Source organism: Barbatula barbatula, assembly GCF_947034865.1.
Source record: "Barbatula barbatula genome assembly, chromosome: 17".
In the NCBI taxonomy this organism is placed as follows: Eukaryota; Metazoa; Chordata; class Actinopteri; order Cypriniformes; family Nemacheilidae; genus Barbatula; species Barbatula barbatula.
This window is the reverse complement of record NC_136780.1, coordinates 14,552,140-14,573,405: the sequence shown is the minus strand read 5'-3', so window position 1 is coordinate 14,573,405 and position 21,266 is coordinate 14,552,140. Positions and strand designations below refer to the sequence as shown.

Below are 21,266 nucleotides of genomic sequence, written 5' to 3'. Positions count from 1 at the left end.
AATTACATGGCATATTCGTGCTAAAAGACAGACGCAGCCTTAAAAACATTTCACAACATACAACTCCTTTACAATTCACATCATTTGTCGCCCGTTCCTTTTTTCCTCACATTTTCCGTGTCCATCACGTTTCGTTGACATTCAAGAGTGAGCTATACATGTCTTTTACAGTGTACCTCGCTTGCTGCGTCTCTGTCACATCCACAACACTCCGTTACAGACACCGTTAAAACAAGTAGCAAAAAAGGTGCGTTGAAGACAGACGAGACACGGGAAAAAATAGCTGCAGTTGTCTGACTCTATAGGAATAAATGTTAAGCTATAAATATGACAACTATTTAATGCACACATGTGGTTAAAATATTGACCTGCCCTTGTCAAGCACCAAAGTTTTCCTTACGGATGCAATCAAAGAGGTGTAGGCCAACGTAAGTGGCTATGGACTCCCAATCTTCCACAGCGGTGATAATCATAAAAAAATCAATAATTAGGAAAATAAAATGTAGATATTTTTAGAAGCTACGCCGTAGCACTGCCTTGGCCGTAATTAGCAGTAAACCTCCTTGACATCCACAACGGCGCGTTCGCCCCTAAAGTTTGCGTTGTCTTGATGGTCCAGCTGCCCATTCCAACTTGCCATGCAGTGGACCGTGCGAAAAGTGCAACCTATGAAACGAACTGTTCTACCCTCAAAGTAGAGACCAGCACACACGTTCGTTGTAACATGGCAAAGTCGCCTGCTTCGTTCACTCCTGGCCAAAAAGAAAAGAAAAGTAAAAGAATAACGAAGAATGAATGAATGAATGAATGAATGAATGAATGAATGAATGAATGAATGAATAAATGAATGAATGAATGATTGAATGAATGAATGAATGAATGATTGAATGAATGAAAGAATGAAATAAATCCAGCCCTCTGCAGCATCCCGGTGGAGGGCGGAGGAAGGACCTGGCTGAGCTGGCACACCTAGACCTCGCAGCGGCGGACGGAACGCCCGATCAAAAGGGGGCCGGCCTTTGGGTGGACATCCCTTGAAAATGAAAGAAAAGCCCAGACCAAAAGCTTACTGCACCTGGTATTCCCAGGCGGTCTCCCATCCAAGTACTAACCAGGCCCGACCCTGCTTAGCTTCCGAGATCGGACGAGATCGGGCGTGTTCAGGGTGGTATGGCCGTAAGCGAAAGACCTTGCTGAAACCGGCGTTTTAACGGCTAACACTCGGCTGGCGCTCTCTCTCCGCACCCGGCACCTGCTGAGGACCTACTTTCTGAGGACACTGAAAAAGAACCAACTGTCTTCAACTATCCTGCTGAACTTCTATCGCTGCACGATAGAGAGCATCCTGACCAACTGTGTCACAGTCTGGTACGGGATCTGTTCTGTTGCTGAGCACAAGGCACTGCAGCGGGTGGTGAAGACAGCCAGGGACTACACTTTCTCCCATTGAGGACATCCAGAAGAAACGCTGTCTGCGTCGAGCTCGCAGCATTCTCAAGGACTCCTCTCACCCCGCTCATAGACTGTTTACTCTCCTGCCTTCCGGTAGGCGCTTCCGGTGCCTCCGGACAAGAACCAGCAGACTAAGAAACAGCTTTTTTGCCAGAGCTGTTTCATTATTGAACTCTGCCCCCCACTGATTCCACTACCTCTCTTACCTTGAACTCCAAGCTGCTATAACATCGTTTACATTGCACTACAGGGCTGCATGCATGACTGAACTGTACACACCAGTACTTCATGTTATCTGCTCTACTGGACTGTTTACACACAGCATCATTTGCACTTTATACTGCTTACTTGCACATCTGAAATATGCTCATTTGCACTAATGGACCACTTTCATAACTGCACTAACTTATCTACTGCACTGTAACTCTATTAACTGCATCTACTCATCTATTGCACTGTAACCTCAATAACTGCATTAACTCATCTTCTGGACTGCAACCTATTGTTAACTCTTATACTGCACCGTAACTTTAATAACTGCATTAACTCATCCACTGCACTGTTACTTCAACAACTACATTAACTCACCTATTGCATTGCAACTTTAACAGCTAATGTCAATAACCTATGCACACTTAAAACACTTGCACTATTGTTTAGTCTAAATTATTATCTGTTCATATCCACCTGTACATTAATGTTCATAGTGTTAATGTTCATAGTATATAGTCATCTCTATATATTGTTCATAGTACATGCCTACTGTAAAATATTTTCATAACTGTATAATATTTTCTCAATATTGTATTCTGTATTTATTCTAACTGTATATCCTGCACTTGCTAATTGCATTTCTGGTTAGACCTAAACTACATTTCGTTACACTGTAATTGTATATGTGTAATGACAATAAAGTTTAATCTAATCTAAGATGATATAGCAGATTTCTTTAATAGCCCTTTACACTGCCTAACACGTATACAGCAGGATGTTTAATGTGGAGAGAGGCAATTGTCATGGCCTTCTCTCTGGTCTTGTCTCTGTTCTCATCCTCTCGTTACCTGGTTATTGATTAATGCACTACACCTGTTCCCCTCTTGATTTGGTACCTTATTTAATGCCCTTGTGTCTTCTGTCTTGTGCTGGTTCATTGTGGTTTGTTTGGTGAGTTCATGTGTTTTGTTAGTCTAGTTTTGATGGTCATGTTTATAGGTTATTTTAGTCTTGTTTAAGTGTAGGTAGTTTTAGTCCTTTGTTGTTGTTTTACCCCCACATGGGTCTTTGTTTAATTATTTATTAAATTATCTGTTAACCCCTTACCCGCTGTCTGCACCTGGGTCCTCTGTCCGTGTCTCACCACTCGAGAACCATGACAGCCTTTATTTTACCACATACAATTCAATTAAATTAGTTTGCTCAACTCAAAAGTAACAAAATTATTAAATATGTACTTTACTATACATGGTCATAAATAAACATTAAATACTTAACCTTACTAACCACTCTTGTTAAATGGTTTAAGCACGCTTGTGTTTTGAGTGACTGATTTGACGGAGTTCAGTGTTGTTACATCAAAAATAATCTGTTCAAATGAGTCATTACTTTGCGGATCGAACATTTGCGGACATTTACGAGTGTTAAAATATGTTCATTATGTCCTCAGTTGTATATTTATGTAATTTTAAAATAAATCTTTGGCGGGACCCAAACTTGTTTGACGCGCTCGCACCAATGCGACCCTGTGAAATTTTACCTCTCACGTTATAAAAAAACGATCGCATTTCCAGCATTTTCCCTCTCAGTGCTTGTGTATTGATAAAGTTTGGCTTTTAGCAAACTGTAACAATGGCGTCAGCTTCACTTTATCAGTTAAAAACACGGGGATCAATCGAAGTGTAACTGAGGTCTTGTTGTGCATGTGCAAACATCAATCTTTGTTCGAGATCAGATTTTTCTTCAAAGGACGTTTCATAGAGGTGTTTTAGAGGTATGCGCGCACACACACAATAACAGTGTATTACACAGAACTGCTTTCACAGCCGATGTTAAACTTATAGAAGCTGTTATTTGACCGTTTGTTATCCGAATGCGTGTAGCTGAATTGTTATTACCAGTTGTCGGACTGTGATGAAAGTGAAAGTAGTTTAGCGCGTAGCTCAGTCAAATGTTTACAATCTCTTATAACCAAACACTACTCCAGCGGCTCTTCCTCTTCTCTAAGGAAGGCCCCGGCATTCTTTTGGCGTATTCCTTTGGGCTGAGGTTATTAAAAGCACTCGGAATTGTGACATCATGTACCCGGGAAGTAGAAGGCTGTAGTCCGATTACAGACGTTCTATTTTGTCCTTGAAAAGCCAATTCTGTTAAAGACAATATCTCGCTTGGCACTAAACTTTGAGCTTTTTCATTTAGCAGGTATTGTTTATGCTCTAACAGCAACATTACACACTAACTAAAGGTTGTAAAAGGGGATCGCGGGGAATGGGACCTTTAAATGCACTTGCACTTAAACGTGAAGTGAAAATGAAAAACTGCAACGAGCAAAAACACTTTTTAAAAATAATTCAGGCCCTGCAAGCTCTTGCAAATTATAGTCCATTTTTGGGAAGTATATAAAATATAGGCCCATTTGCCAGACAGTTAAGGATTTAATTTAGGAATGTCATTTTAGGATCTTTTTTAGCACAATATCTTCACTTTTCTTTTATTAAGTATGTATACTCGAAAAGCATGAAAAAACATTGAAATTACTGGAAAAGTGCTGTAGTTTTAACAGGGTTCTTACACCTTTTAAAGACTTTTAGTAGGGAGTCTGCACACTTCAAGCAGTCAGTAAAGAGGAACATGATGGAGGATGATGAGAAGCCCAGCGTGTTCATTCAGGGTAAGTTTACTTTCATAATTCCAACAAAACACAACCTACAAAACACATATAGTTTCAGTCCTTGATTCTGATTGGTCAATACAGGTAGCTGGGTTTTATTCACACAACGATTCTGTGTATCAATGCACACCTTTAGCAATGTAAACATTCTGTTTCTGAAATAAAAAATATAATTTCTTTAAAATCCAAGTTGATTAAAAAAAATTATATAGATATATTAAAAGTATAACACCATATTATGAACCTGAGCAGAGTAGTCTTTCAATTAATATAAGATCTTATGTTATAGAACAAGAACAAACAAGTTAACCTCAAACAAATATTGTTAAATAATTTAAGTATTGCTACTGTTTAGGGATTCATGTTTGCTTCATTTTGATTTCTATTAAAATAATTTGTTGACGGTCATTGTCATATATTTAAAGTTTTGTTTATTTCAGCTCAAGTGATGTGATATAAACGACAGAACATCAGCCGTCAAGGCTGTAATTCTTCACTTGTTCAAATAACACCTTTTGTTTGTTGTTGAGTTGGTTTAGTTCACTGCAGCAAACTTCTGCACAAAGTGCTCTTAAACCTCCAACGTGACAAAAATATCAACACAAAATAATACTTCAAAACTATTAGTGTTACAAGGTCCCCCGTTCTCATGGAAATGTATAAATTTGCAAAAAGAGAACCTCGCAAAGAAAACCTCATTGATTAGCAGCCAGTTCCGTGCTCCACTCACATGTGTACACACACCTGACCTTCCTCTTTAAAAGCAACCACTCCACTGAGACTGCTTTGCTTTCTGTCCCTGATTCAGATGATCTCTGCGAGGACTCTATATGACGTAAGCTTGCCATCATCATACAAAACTGAGGAATTCTACAAAGATGTGATGCGATTTGAGAAAACCTGTCGGATGTCGTGCTGCGACAAATAGATTGAAAGTTAATTTGTCAAAATTGGTTTTTCATAATCTCTTGTCTATCATCTCTGAAAATATTGTATAAAAATGTACTTGCTTATTTCTAAAAAAAAAAGCGATTTATAGTGGCTATAGTGTACATGCTGGCGGAGCTGCAAAAAAATCACTCATAGCTTCTAAAACAGTTCACACATCAAAGTAAACAAACAAAACTTAAGGATTGAAGGAGTATCAATGCACATTCCCGCCAGTCCCACGTAAACTACGGCAGGTGAAGTTGTTTTATACAATGTTTTCGTGAGATGGCAGCGCTCACTCTCTGGAGCACCGGGAGTTATCCCCGGTCCGCTGCTCATGAGGGCTGCCTCCGGACTGCGATCACAAAACACACTGGGGATTATAGCACCAACCTATAGCCGCTGAGGGGCCAGGTAGCAGGGATAATCATTGCAGAAGCGTTCTGTACCTTTAAAATCCACATTTATTGACTTGACAAATATCCAATATTAAACAAAACTGATGAAGACATTTAAGACCAAAAAACTAAATTGAATACAGTCGACAGAAAGTGGGCATTCCCCGCTTGCTCAACACCTCTTCACATGCACACGAAACCACAATAATGAAGTCCGCTAAATACACACCTGGGGCCTGTACCATGAAGCTGGTTTAGGTGGCTAGCCAGCTATGTTTCAGTTTAGTTTTGTGGCAACCCTGGGTTTTAGGTACCATAAAAGTCGCTCGGCTTTATTCGGTGTTCGTCGCCATGGTATCTTACGCTGCACGGCTAACCTGCTCCGGGGCAGGCTATGTTCTGGATTCGAGATCTCAGACTGAAGTTTGACCAATCAGCTGTGAGCAAAGAAACATATAGGTGACGTAACTGACTCTAAGTGCGTGTTAGAATGGCTAGTTATTTTTTATACTGTTTAATAAAATAAAAATACTAATATAAAAAATATATATTACAAATATAAAATCAAATATTGTTTACTATATAGGGAAAATCTGATTTTACAGATTTGCTGGCTTTCCCTTACACTCACATGAAATTCAATTTACTTACTTATATTCCACTTTTATTGTATCACGTGTATTTGCTAGTAATAAACTATTTTTTTTTCTGCAGAGCATCATATCAGACTAAAAGGAGACCAACATGCAACCAGTCCGCGTTATTTTTTGGGCAACTTGTTTGACACGCATTCATTGATTTTAAACACGTAAGATGTCAGAGTTTACAATGCAGAAGCGTTGTGGTGTCATTTGCCTGTCAAATTAGCCGTTTACAGCTTTAACAAATTTGTACAGAAGTTCAGAATATATGAGAATGAACTTTTATTGCTTCTGCTGCCTGAATAGATGTTTTTTGTCGGCACACAGGTTAAAGTTGCAATAGGCGGGAGCTTCAATTAACATTTGTTGTAATATTTCTGTACCCATGCTTACATAAAAAAAGTTGCCCGCAAGGACACGGACCCCTTGTAGTTCTACCGAGGACCCCACGGATCCTGTTTGCAGTACAGTAAATGTGTGTACTATATAGTGTTTAACTTGCGCATTAACGCAATCAGCAGTGTTTCTGAAACACTTCTCTCTTGCGTAGACAGCAGAAACATATCACTCCATGGCTGAAATTCATTTTTGTGTTCATATTGTAGAAATCGCTTTATCCATTTATAATGCGATTGGTTTTGCCATGCTGACGTCACTCGTTCATGTGCACGGGCGCGCAAACTAATCTTAGCTTCAGGATCAAAGCTTGAGTTGTCAAAGAAACTCCACGAGCTGCTTCATGGTACCAACAAAGCTTGATCACGTTGGTTTGGTTTTGTCAACCCAAAACTAATCCAATTACCCTGAGTTTGTTCAGGTACATTCATGGTACAGGCCCCTGGACCCCAGTGAATGACCACAACCCGAAAATGCATTACAGAAATACAAAATAAAAGTCAAATATAACGTGCACTAAGAGGGGATGATCAAAAGTTTAGACACTATGCCCATGATAACCAATGTAAAACTTGCTTCACTGCTTACTAGTTGTGGTCCGTTATGTTTGCTAGTGTCCTTGTGTAGTGATAATGCCCTTGGCACTCCTGACCAGCACCATTTTCCTTACTTTTGTTTTATTAAAACGGTTTTATACAGTATTTTTATAGACTTCAATACCAGGAAATGTTTTTTTATTAAATTGTTATGAAACGCAAGTCTTTTAACTCTATGCAGTGACTTTTACTTGTGATACTTGACTGCTGTGCTTTTATTTTCATCACCAAATTTTAAACACATTTTCCTCATAATTCCGTTCCTAAAAACCATAACGCTCAGCAGACTTCATATAGCCATAAAGTTTGTTTAAAGTCCACAAGTTATGAGCAAAATAAAACCTGATTTGGAAAGTGCTTGAACCCAGCTTTTATATTGTATCAACATATTTTTTTAACAACTTTGCCCTGGTGACTCTAAATGTCAAATTATCTCACAATTTAATAGTTTCATTTACATTTACATTTAGTCATTTAGCAGACGCTTTTATCCAAAGCGACTTACAGATGAGGAAACATCGGAAGCAATTATAACAACATAGGCAACAAAATACATAAGTGCATCAAACTAGTCCATTAAAGCCTAGCACAGTATACAAAGCTAAGAATAGTGAGGTTAGTAAGTGTTTTTAATTTTATTTTTTTAAAGAAGGAAAGGCAAGAGAATTAGGATAAATCAATCAGCGACGTGTTGACGGAAGAGATGCGTTTTTTAAAGATGGCAACTGAGTCTGCTGATCTTGTAGCAGCTGGTAGATCATTCCACCAATGTGGAACAGATCCAGAGAAGGTACGGGAGAGTGACTTTTTTCCTTTTTGGGATGGTACCACTAGTCGTTGTTCCTCTGCAGACCGCAGTGATCTGGCAGGAACATAGATCTGCATTAGCGAGTGGAGATACGATGGTGCAGACCCGGTTTTGGTCTTGTAGGCCAGGAGCATATAGCTTTGATTTTTATGCGGGCAGCAACAGGGAGCCAGTGTTACCTGATGAAGAGCGGAGTTACATGCGCTCTCTTCGGTTCATTGAAGACCACTCTTACCGCCGCATACTGGATCATCTGGAGAGGTTTGTTTGTGCAAGCAGGAAGTCCATCCAGAAGCGCATTGCAATAATCCAGTTTGGACAGGAGAAGAGCCTGGACTAGGACTTGCGTAGAGTGCTCCGATAGGAAAGGTCTAATTTTCCTAATGTTGTAGAGGATGAATCTACAGGACCGGGTGATTCATGCAGCAGTTAGAGTATTGTTCGGGTATTCTTAGGTGTCAATGTCAAGTGGTTTGAACATGAGAGTACATTGAGTTGATAGTCAATTTTATGAATTTATTGAAATATTATCCCACCAAGGCCATATGTATGGAAGTAAAATTGTGACAAATGTGCTTGGAGCAAAAACATGTGCTGAAAAAAGTATTGTTTTAACAGTGCTTGCATTTTAAAATTCTGCAATTCAACATTGTATAAAAGTGAGCCTGAGCTGGACTCTCTTTTGTTGCAACAGAGACCGATAAAAACGGATTGCTAGTTCACAAAAATTTCCCAGGGATTGGAAAGTAAAGTACCATCCTCAGAACGTAAAGCATGAATTGTACGCTTTTGTCCATTTTTCCTTTCATGCCCAAAGAAATCAATGTTTAAAAAAGTGGCACATACCAATGGCCCTTGGGATTTATGATCTAGCAGATCTTTAAGTTCAGCTTTGTTTCTTAATACGTTTTCAAAAAACTTGATATCGCCTCAGGTAGGTCTCAGTCTATTTCTGCAAATCCATTATTTGTTTTTCTAACCCTTCTAATGAGCGAGATAAATCTTTTGTGTCATTTAGAGTGTATTGCTGTGTAAACCGTTTTATTTGTACTTTTCCAAAATCCCACCATTGCTGTATGAATTTAAAAGAAGACTTTGGCTTCTTGAAACCTTTCCAAAAGAACTTAAAAGACTCAATAAACAACTTGTCGTTCAGAAGATTCATTTGAAATGTCAACATGCACATTTAGGTTTCACTGACTTTAAAATAAATGTACATCTCACCATATTATGATCAGTAAATGGTAAGGGTGTAATGTAACATTGCTAAACATATTCAAATGCTGCTTAAAATCATAGAACCTATCTAACCTAGCTAAAGATAAGTGATTATCATTCATGTGAGTCCGTGCATACTCGATACCATTCATAGCTCTCCAAACAAGTCATATTTTTCAATAAAGTGGATTAAACGTCTATGCGAAGCCATGTGCGGTTCAACATGATCTATGTCAAGTTCATTGCAGTTAAAATCACCGGCTTAAAACTGAAAATCTTCAGCACAACATTTTTGTAATGTTGCGCACAGGGTGTCTAGAAACACAATATCTACATCTACAGAGCAACTGGGAAGCGCTATTCACTCACTGAGGATATGTGCTACGCAGACCACTTCCTACCGCAGGGAGGAGTTTAGGGGAGACCCTCACACGGCCTCGCCGATAGGGGAGAACTCATGGGAGAATGTGTGAAGACCACATGTGCACTTCTGGATAGCTCCGAGCGAAGTCAACTGGCCACGAGAACGCATTGGACATTTTTCATCCCATGAATGCAAATTTCGAGAAGACAAACCACTCTTTCTAGGCAGAAATCCTTCAGTACAGTACATATATTCAATGCAATGTTTAACAAATATGAAAGCTGTTAAATGTGTTTCTATTTGCTAACATTTCAATTTGTTTATTTAACCTTTTTTCTTTTCTTCTTTTGAAATTGCGTCAATTTTATTTTTTATGTAACAAAAATGCACACTTTTGAAACAAAATGAACAACCCTTCTCCACCCTTTCTTTAACAGTACAGTAGCAGTCAATAGTTGTGAGATACGACGTAGTTCTCAAAACAGCTGCAATCAATTCGACATTAATGTCCATAAGCAATGTCTTGTTTACAGGTTTGTTTAAGGTTTTCACAAATTAAACACGTTGGTTTTATCAAGTAAATACAGTAAACACACAATGCTACTGTTGATGGTCAATCATTCAAGTCAACAAACATTGTTTCATCCTGGAAAAATAAAATTAGCACACTCTTACCCTTTGATATAGGTCGTGGCACTTTGTTTTGTGTTAATTTTATTGACCTACCACAACCTATGTACCGACTTTGAAAGCCACACAGTTTACTATGTTTTATTTAAGGTGTGAGAATGATTGAATTCGATTAATCCGTAAAGAGTTGATTTGGTCACCGTTCAATTTATTGACAATACGGAGACATTTACGCCTTATCTTGTCCTCAATGTCACCCGCTGTGAGCGAGCCTCGACCGATAATGGGTCCGGCACGGGAGAGACGAGTGCTCTTGCTGGCTACTGTTGCACGAGTTATCACGTAATGACTTATTTTTCATCTAAACAGAGTTTTGTAGTTCGCATCAGCGGATCCTTTCACTCAACATGCGCTCCAACAATGTCAACTTGTTATTTAAACAAACAAAATGATGTATATACCACAAACAACATATAAATGATAAAGATATTGCTTGATCTGCTGTTGGTGAATTGCCATTGGCCGTTGTTTTTGAATAATTAATTGGGTCTGTGACCGTAGTTTTTTTAGCAATGTTCATTTTAGTCGTTTAAATATGATTGTGTTACGAATTCCATTTTGGGCCGTGATGTATATAATAAAAGATTTTCTAACTCAATTTTCAACCTTAAACTTAAAATATTTCGAGCAACCGTCGATGGAAGTTCCGTCGTGGTTTGCCACAATAATTATCCATTATAAAAACAGAGCAGGAGGGCGCACTATAAAATAACACTATGTTCATATTTAAAAAAATATTTTTTTCACTCGGAAACACGTCCCAAAAGGTAAATCATCACTAGTATGCACCGCTGTAGGAGACATATGCCATTTAGCTTTAACCAAGAGTTTGCTTTTCCAAATGTGTACAGCAAGTGTGTAATTTCTGGGTCAGTACTTTTCAGTATTGATATACACTGTTGTTAACCACATATATATATATATATATATATATATATATATATATATATATATATACAAGGTTGTGTTCAATATTTTTACACAATGTTATTATCAATGTATAGCCTACATATTTTAATAGTACACATGTATGCTTTCACAGTATCAAGAAGTATTCATACAAACTAGAATAACTATGTAGTAGTGATATAATCTGGGTGATCTGAAACCACATTTAACCAAAGATGAAGGAGATTATGCGGTTGATGTAATGTCACAAGATTATACGATGATTTAATGCTATGATCAGTATACATTGTCAATTACCATTTATTTACATTTATCAAAATGTTTTATATTCACTAATTATCTACTTACACTTATGGTTTAGAGCACAGCATTTTAAAATCCTAGGTTGTCGTTGTGAGAGACTGACTGGGGTTAGAGACTGACACGCCAGTCTCCGCCCCGTGCATACGGGTATAAAGGAAGATGGCGGCGGTCATTCACTTACCCTTTGTACTGAGGAACCTGAGAGGGCACTCCCGTTCACTGCAGTGATTCGGTGCAGCGTTGTGGCATGAAGTCACAACGTCTCGTTCCCTCCATCAGGGAATGGAGGTTACAGACGTAACCGAGACGTTCCCCTTCAGTCGGTCTCTCGACGTTGTGAGAGACTGACTGGGGATCAATCTTAAACGCCACAGCGCTTGCACCGATATCACGACCTCTAGCGGAGCGACCCTGACTGGGCTAGCGAGTCACAAGAGTGCTACCGCAAGACGTAATCTTCCAGTCATATAGTATTGGTCATACTGAGAAGCCTCTACTGACGGCCTCACGGACAGTGGCGTACGCCTATAGTAGCGAGGAGCTGTCCGGAGCCGAACACTGGGGAAACACTGCTCTCCTCTTAGAAGAGTGTGTTACGGAGGCCACATCCTACCCGGAGGGGAGGTTACATGTGGAGACATAACATGGTCTCCCCGGCGGGGAGAACAACATGCGGAAAGGTGTTAGCCCAAATAGGGGGACAATCCAGGTGGGATTACCACCGGCGGGGAGGTCACAGATTCACCAATCGGGAAATCCTGAGTGAGGAATTCAACACACGGGACGACCCAGAGGGGAGTCACTACGTATGGGGCACTAGTCCTAATACAGGGGTCTGCCTGAGCAGGGATGACTCTACCTATAACGGACCTGGTTCTAACAGACGGCTCTGCTCAGTCTGTTACCAAGTGCAATGCTTAGTGATGGATGGAATGCCTATACTTCACCCGAGAGGGGAAAGTAGGGAGGCTACAATAGCGCACTAGTCTCACCTGGTGAGGGGAGAAGGCGCTTTCGCAGGCTTACGCCCAAACCAGGAGCCCACCCTAAACGTTGGCGGCGTTTAAGGGCATGTGCTGCAACTGGTTCCACGTGGAGATTGTAAAACCTCGTGAAGGTACTGGGCGTAGCCCAACCCGCAGTTCTACAAATGTCTGCCAGAGAGGCGCCCTGCCAGTGCCCACGAGTGGAGTGGGCTCTCACTGCCAGCGAGCACGGCGATCCTGGGATTGGTACCCAGTGCGCCACCTCTGTTTGGAGACAGCCCCCCCCGGGTGCTGTCTCCCAGAATAGACAAAGAGCTGCTCAGAGCTTCTGGTAGCTCTGTGTGCGGTCCAGACCGCGGCGTAGCGCGCGTACTGGACACAACACATAAAAAGGTTGGGTCTTCCTCTCCGGAGGGGAGCGCCTGCAGGTTCACCACCTGGTCCCGGAAGGGAGTAGTGGGAAACTTGGGCACGTCGTCGGGACAGGATCTCAGGACCACGTGAGAATTACCGATCCCGAGTTCTAGGCACCTTTGGGACACAGAGAATGCCTGTAGGTCCCCAACCCTCTTGAAGGAGGTGAGCGCCACAAAGAGTGCATCTTTCATCCAACTGAGGAAGATTGGCAATTCTTAGGGGCTCACCAGGGCCGTACCAAGGCCCTGTAGGACCACATTAGGGTCCCAAGAGGGTACGGAGCGCGGCCAAGGTGGATCCACCCTTCTCGCGCTCCTGAGGAACCTGGTGACCAGGTTGTGCTGACGGGGATACTTACCTGCGGGTCAGCACTGATCCGATCAGGCAACTCCGCGGGTTCTTCTCCCGGGAAGAACACCAGGACAAATTGGCGCCACTATAAGCGTATAACCGCTTAGAGGCGGGGCTCTAGCCTGTAAGACAGTCTCCCGGACCGCTAACAGGCAAGCCCTCGTCCCGTCCAGGGGCCAGGCATGGAGGTTCCAGAGGCCTGCGTTGGGGTGGCACAACGTGCCCTTCCCCTACAACGGAAGGTCCTTCGTCAGGGGAATGGGCCAGGGGGGGCCGTCGTCAGATCTACCAGATCCGGGAGCCAGGTCTGGTTGGGGCAGTATGGCGCCACTCACCAGAACCTGATGCCCCTTTTCCCTGACCTTGCACAGGACCTGTGCAAGGAGGCTCACTGGGGGGAAGGCGTACTTTCGCTTGTCCCACGGCCAGCTGTGTGCTAGGGCATCCGTGCCGAGGGGACCCTCGGTCTGGGAATACCATAGCGGGTAATGGGTGGAGTCCGGGGAGGCAACAGGTCCACCTGTGCCTGCCGAACCGCTTCCCACATGAGCCGGGCTGCACGGGGGTGGAGTCGCCACTCTCCGCGGGGAGTACACTGTCGAGAGAGCGCATCGGCTGTCTGGTTCAGGTTGCCGGGAAGAAACGTGGCCCGCAGGGATTTCACCTGCTGACTCCAAAGGAGGAGGCGTCGGGCGAGTTGTGATAACTGCGGTGGGCGTTGGCCGCCTTGCGATTGATGTACGCCACGGCAGTCGTGCTGTCCACCCGGACTAGCACGTGTTTGTCCTGCACGAGGGGCTGGAGCCTCCTTAGTGCCAGAAGGACTGCCAGCAACTCTAGGCAGTTGATATGCCAACGCAGTCGGGGACCCGTCCACCGACCCGATACTGCATGCCCACTTGCACACCGCACCCCACCCTTGCAGGGAGGCGTCTTCCGTTACCACGGCACAACTCGAAACCTGTCCGAGCGGAACCCCCGCTCGGAGAAAGGTCAAGTCTGACAAGGGTAAGAGAGTGCGAAGGCACTGAGGCGTTACCGTAATCCGCCTGGTGCCGGCGTGCCACGCCGTCCAGGGAACCCGACTCTGTAGCCAGTGCTGAAGCGGCCGCATGTGCATCAACCCGAGAGGGATTACCCCCGTCGAGGACACCATGTGCCCCAGGAGCCTCTGAAAATTATTCAGCGGCGTCAAGGGATTCTGACTGATCAACCTCAGACAGCGCAGCACTGACTGTGCACGCTCGTTGGTGAGACGTGCTGACATACGGACAGAGTCTAGTTCCATACCGAGGTAAGAGGTGCTCTGCGCGGGGGAGAGCTTGCTCTTCTCCTGGTTGACCAGGAGGCCTAGACGGTCTAGGTGCCGAAGCACAAGGTCCCTGTGCGTGCACAACACATCTCGCGAGTGTGCCAAGATAAGCCAGTCGTCGAGATAGTTTAGCACTCGCACGCCTTGCTCCCTGACAGGAGCTAAGGCAGCCTCCACTAGTTTGGAAAAAACACGTGGAGACAGGGCCAGACCGAATGGCAGGACCCTGTACTGATACGCCCTTCCCTCGAACGCGAACCGTAGGAACGGCCGGTGTCGGGGGAGAATAGAGACATGAAAGTACGCGTCCTTCAGGTCGATCGCCACGAACCAATCCTGGTGACGTATAGAGCCCAGGATGCGCCTCTGCGTCAGCATTCTGAACGGCAGCTTGTGCAGGTGCTTGTTCAGGCGACGCGGATCCAAAATGGGCCGCAGCCCCCCGCCCTTTTTGGGCATGATGAAGTACGGGCTGTAAAACCCGGACGACATCTCGGTTAAAGGGACGGGTTCGACCGCACCCTTCGCCAGAAGGGCGGCGACCTCCTGCCGAAGTACGGAAGCATTCTCTCCTCGCACCGAGGTGTACAGAATGCCCCGAAACTTGGGGGGGCGCCTGGCAAATTGGATCGAGTAACCGAGACGGACTGTCCTCTCTATCCAGTGTGACGGGCTGGTGCGCTACCAAGCGCCCAAGAACCGCGACAACGGGACCAGAGGGACAATCTGCTTCACCGTGCCGGGGGAGGCTGGTTCGGTGGCTGACAGTACGGTCACCTCGCACAGGGGGGACCCCCCGGGAGGTTGACGGCTCTGTATGTTTACCTGCTTCAGGCGGCCTGACGCAATGTCCGGGGGAGATTGCGGTCGGCGGCCCGATCCATCCAATACACCGTCTGGACGAGAGTGTTGTGGAGGAAAACCCAGGGGAGATTTGTCTCTTTGTGAGTATGTGGGCGCCGGACCCTGAAAAGGGCCCAGACTCGATGGAACGCCGCAGGCAGCATCCTTCTCCGATCCGGCGTTGGAAAGGCCGGGATTCGGGCCCAGTAAAATCTACCCCTGGTTCGTCCCGTCAGGGCCGCTTAAAGGACCTCTTGGCGGGCTGCTAATGGGGAACAGATGCCCTCTACCGCGGGGGTCTACGTCTCTGGTGGGTCGTCCTCTGGGAGGTTCCTCAACCGGAGGGCCGCCGCGGGAGGGCAGGGCTGCTGGGAACCAGGCTGTGCCCGGGACCATGCCGACCTGTTGGCGGGCACGTTGCGGCGTGGCAGGATCTGTTCGATCGCCTCAGTCTGCTTCCAGACCGCGGAGCACCAAGCAGCCCTGCTTGCGAGATGGGCGCATCCAGAACGGACGTTCTGGGCGCCGCTCACCTGCGCAAGACTAAGCCACAGATGCCTCTCTTGGACCACCATTGTGGACATCGACCGACCCAGGGCACGTGCCGTGGCCTTCGTCGCTCTTAGCGCGAGGTCTGTGGCAGTACGCAGCTCACTCATACGAGTTGGGTCGGACTTCCCGCCGTCCAAATCCTTCAGGACTTTTGCCTGAAAAACCCGGAGGACCGCCATGGCGTGGAGAGCGGAGGCGGTTCGTCCAGCAGCACTGCAAGCCTTCGACACGAGTGTCGAAGAGAGCTTACATGCTCTGGACGAGAGTCTAGGTCGAGCCCCCCAAGTGACAGCTGTCTGCGGGCACAAGTGGCCCGCGACTGCACGCTCCACGCGGGGGACGTCAACATAGCCTCTAGCCGCCCCACCAACCAGGGAAGTCACAGCCACCGAGCCCTCCGGCCTGAAACGCGCCGAAAGGGGCGCATTCCAGGACTTGGCGAGCTCGTCATGCACCTCCGGGAAGAATGGTAACGGAGCGGGGCGTGGCTTTTGACCACGCCCCCGAAACCGTGCATCTAGCCGCGAGCGTTCCCTTGAGGATGCTGTTACACCCTGCAACCCGATGCACGCGGCTGCCCGGGAAAGCCTGGCCGACATCTCAGCGTCAGTCTCCTCCGGAGCTCGACTGCCTGACGACAGGAGATCAGAGGAGTCTTCCGCATCCGATGCCAGCAGGCAGCTGTCCGACGCAGCGACAGAGATAGCGTCATCATCTGTGTGCAAAGTCTTACCACTATGAGACGGCCGTCTGCCGCTCGTAGGGGACGAACCAGGTGAGCGTGAAGGGGTATAGATGGTCGGCGAGCGTGAAACTGACGGAGCAACATCTATCGGCGTCCCTAAATCACCCCCGCCGCTCGCCAAAGCGGTCAACCTCGCCGAAACATCAGCTGAACACGCCTGTGAAACAGACGGGGTGGTGGCAGCGCTCAAAAACACGTAGCCACCGTGACCGCAACACCCTGATTGCTATGTCCGCACACACGGGACATACCGCATCAGTGAAACCTGCCTCAGCATGCTTGAGCCCCAAGCAAGTGACACAGGATTCATGGCCGTCAGACTCCGGGATGAGTCTGTCGCACCCAAGGATACAGCTACGAGACATGCTCGTAGCCGGAGGGACTTACCTCTTAAGGTCTGTAGCCTTCTGCCGAAACGCCCAGGGGAAGTCCACCGAAAGGAGAAGTCCGCTGCTCCGCGTCATAAATCCAGCAGGTTAAAAGTTTTCTCGAAGTCGAGTATCGCGTATAGCAGGGCTCTTCAATTGGCGGCCCGCGGGCCGGACCCGGCCCCCGAGATATTTTGTACTGGCCCTTGAAGTGTAATGTTGTTATTACATATGAGCAAAACCGTAGATTCGGCAGACACGTCTGTAAACAGCTGGCGGAAAAAGCGATAATGGAGGTACAGCGGATAATTTTTGGGTGTTGTACCTATATGCGCCAGTAGGTGGCTCCTATGAATTATGTTCTTTTGGGTGCATTAACCGTTGTTCTGTGTACGTTACAATATCTAGTCCTAGGCCTACCTGTTTTGGCCGGAAACATATTTTGACGGACCGCTCAAACTTGTCTCTTTCAAAGCCAGCAAGCAAACAAGACAAAATGTCTCTATCTATTTTAGGAAAAAGGAAAGTTGACTCAGAGAACAGGCCGTTCAACAATGAATGGACAGAGAAATATGCGTTTATTACAGTCAATGTGAAACCTGTCTGCCTAATCTGCAACGAGTGCCTTGCCGTGTGTAAAGAGTTTAATTTGAGAAGGCATTTCAAGACAATGCATGCTAACTTTGACACTACTTTCCCACTGGGATCCGTTGCCCGGAGCCAGAAGATATCGGGGCTTACATCTTGTTATGAGCAAAGACGTCGCATGTTGTTTCGGGCATGTACGGATCAAGAGAGGGCAACGGCAGCATCTTTGCGAGTGGCATGGATATTGGGCAAAAAGAAAAAGCCGTTTACAGATTCTGTGACAGTCAAGGAGTGTATGTTGGCATCCATTGAGGAGGTTGTAACAGACGAGAAAGCTCGAAAAAGCATTATCGACTTAATCAAGCAAATTCCAATATCTGACACGTCAAATATGAGGAGAGTCGAGTGCCTTGCATCGGACGTTTTCGAGACGCTTTTGGACAAACTGAGGAAGGCCGAGGTGATGTCTTTGGCGGTGGATGAGTCGACAGATAACAGTTATATTGCGCAGTTGTGCCTCTACGTGCGATTTTTTGATGGTGAATGTTTTCGCGAGGATTTGCTTGGACTAATTCCCATGGAGGGGCGCACTACTGGTGAGATTTTATTCACCGAAATTGCTTCATTCTTTGAGGAAAACAACTTGGATTTGGCGCGCGTCAACATGTTGGTGACAGACGGTGCGCCCTCCATGGCGGGCAGGGATCAGGGGCTCGCCGCGAGGATGGCAGCCGTGGCTCCTCAGTTGAGATCGCTACATTGCCTCATCCACCAAAGCCTCCTATGTGCCAAGCTCAGCGGTGAGTTAAAACAGACCATGGACTCTGTCATGGCAATTATAAACTTTATTCGTTGCACCTCCAGTTTACAGCACCGCCTTTTTCGCAAGCTGTTGAACGACATGTCTGCTGAATATAAAGATTTGCTCATTCACAATGACATTAGATGGCTTAGCAAAGGAAACGCTTTGAAACGTTTTAGTGAACTACGAGAGGAGATTCTGGTGTTCCTCCAGTCTTCGAAATTGAAAAAAGCTGGCAAGTTTCTGTCTCTGATGGAAGATGATGAGTTTAATGCCGCTGTTTGCTTTTTGAGCGATGTTTTCAATCATTTGAACCAACTCAACATGGAGCTGCAGGGCAGAGGTAAAACAGCCGTGGAACTTGTGGAGAAACTTCATGCTTTTCAAAGAAAGCTATCACTCTTCTCTGCTGATCTTTGTCCTGGGAAGATGATCCACTTCCCCACACTGAGGAAATCTGGCCTGCAAATTACTCAGCTGATGTCAAGCTTTATTGACGCATTGAAAAACAACTTTGCCACCAGGTTTGGTAATTTCAGCATCTCCAGTGAAGTGATGAGATTTGTGAAGGACCCTTTCTGTGTTAATGTTGAGACAGACTTTGCATTGAAAGGAAAGGAGGTGGTATCATCTTTGGATGAGGGATCTTTACAGCTAGAACTCATTGACATTCAGTCGTCAGATGACTTGCGACAGTCATTGCAGCAGGCAGGTTTTGAAAAATTCTGGACCCATTTAGTCAGCCAAGACAAATTTCCACACTCAAGAGGTCTTGCACTTTTTCTTCTGACAATGTTTGCCTCAACATACACATGTGAGTCATCATTCTCACACATGAATGCCATTAAAACTCACAATCGCATATCACTCACTGACCAGCATCTGCAACACTGCTTGCGCATTTCCCTGACAACATATACACCTGACTTCACTGCTCTTGCTAAATCAAAAAAATGCCATTTCTCTCATTAGATGGCAAATGTTGGCAAACTACATACAACGTAACATGTCGTTTATTTTTGAACAGTAATGTTTTATATGTTTTTTGCCAGTTTGTTATTGGTTTTATTGTTCCATTTGTTGGTGTTGAAGTTATTTGTCAGTTATAGCCTATGAATGTAATTCTAAATATCTAATATTACTCACCTAAACTGAGTGATGTAATTTGCACCATGCTATGCACTTTGGTTTTAGTTTTGTAGTTTCCTGTCACTCAAATGAGTGCAATCGTAAATAATCTGTGATATTGCTGGTTTCTGATTTATGTTCAAAATAGACAATAGTAAAAACAGCAGTAGCTCATGTGTGAATTTATGGGGAAGTCTGTTTTATTCTTTTGTTTGAGTTGTATTCAGTTACCAATTAGCTGCATTTCTGTTTTAGAAAGGGGACAGTTTGAATGTAACAATGCCTTGGGCCCATGGGTCTTAATACATCATAATGTGCATATGTTGTTCTGCATAAAAAAATTTATATATTGACTCCTATATGTTCTGTTAATTTCTTTATTTGTTACCGTGATTAGTCATATTCTCCGGCCCCTTGTTTTGCTTCAGTTTGATGAACTGGCCCCAGTCCCAAATTAATTGAAGAGCCCTGGCGTATAGCATCAGCAAACACACAGGTTCCGAAGAACAAAGGATGAGTGAATGACCGCCGCCATCTTCCTTTATACCCGTATGCACGGGGCGGAGACTGGTGGCGCGTGCCATTCGCCAAGCCCATTGGCGTTTTATAATTAATTATCTCGGAGAAGGTAGGTTCTCAAGATCAAACCCCAGTCAGTCTCTCACAACGTCGAGAGACCGACTGAAGGGGAACGTATTTGACTGCTGGAAATCTATTGGAGGAAAGTCATGTCAAGTAATGTAACGATAAGAGCAATGAATTTGATTGGTTTAAAAGAAGCCCCCCTGTCAGAAATGTTACTATAACTATGGGCTTGAAAACACTGTAACTTCAGATGCTTTGGGAAGATCTCACTTTGTTGGACTTGTACAAATAACGTAACTATTTTGACACCTGGTCTCTCTTTGTCTGAGCACAATTTTGAAGCTGCAAGATCGTGTGCTTTGTAATTCAAGTGCTACCGCCTGTAAAAATGTCAATATGATAAAACTCATGAGATATTGCAAAATGGATAAAAAAAGTCCATTCGGTATTTTCTCAACTTTCTCTGGTTATATTGAAGATTTACACAAAAGTACATTCCACCTATTCCCCCAAACCTGGTTGCATAGAGCATCTTTAAAGTCACCAGCCTCGGGCTGTTTGGCCAGTGAATCTTCATCCATGCCTTTATACGCTGTGGTGACGTACAGATCGGTGTGATCCTTCCCACCGAAATAACACTAGGTGGATTTCTCCACTGAAAGGTTCACCGTCTGCAGTCCGATGTGCCTGAAAGTGAAGCCTGAAAGTCACATTCATTACACACATAAAATCATCCTATATAATGTAAAGAACATCCTGTGAAAATCTTACACTGATTAGATTAGATTCAACTTTATTGTCATTACACATATACAAGTACAGTGTAACGAAATGTAGTTTAGGTCTAACCAGAAGTGCAGTTAGCAAGTGCAGGATATACAGTTAGAATAAATACAGAATACAATATGAGAGAATATAATACAGTGGGCATGGACTATAAAAATATTTTGCAGTAGGTATGTTCTATGAAAATATGACAGTAGGTATATACTATGAACAA

At 44.5% G+C, this 21,266-nt stretch overlaps 1 protein-coding gene across 1 annotated transcript; it reads left to right on the top strand.

The window, feature by feature from the left end:
- Window positions 1-17,929: 17,929 nt before the first annotated feature.
- On the top strand, window positions 17,930-20,139 carry LOC306906694 (zinc finger BED domain-containing protein 5-like; the record flags this gene model as incomplete). The annotated part of the gene is made up of 2 exons (XM_079478294.1): window positions 17,930-19,261; window positions 20,110-20,139. 2 exons carry the CDS (start codon window positions 17,930-17,932, stop codon window positions 20,137-20,139), a joined length of 1,362 nt encoding a protein of 453 aa, XP_079334420.1.
- Between the last annotated feature and the right edge of the window lie 1,127 nt (window positions 20,140-21,266).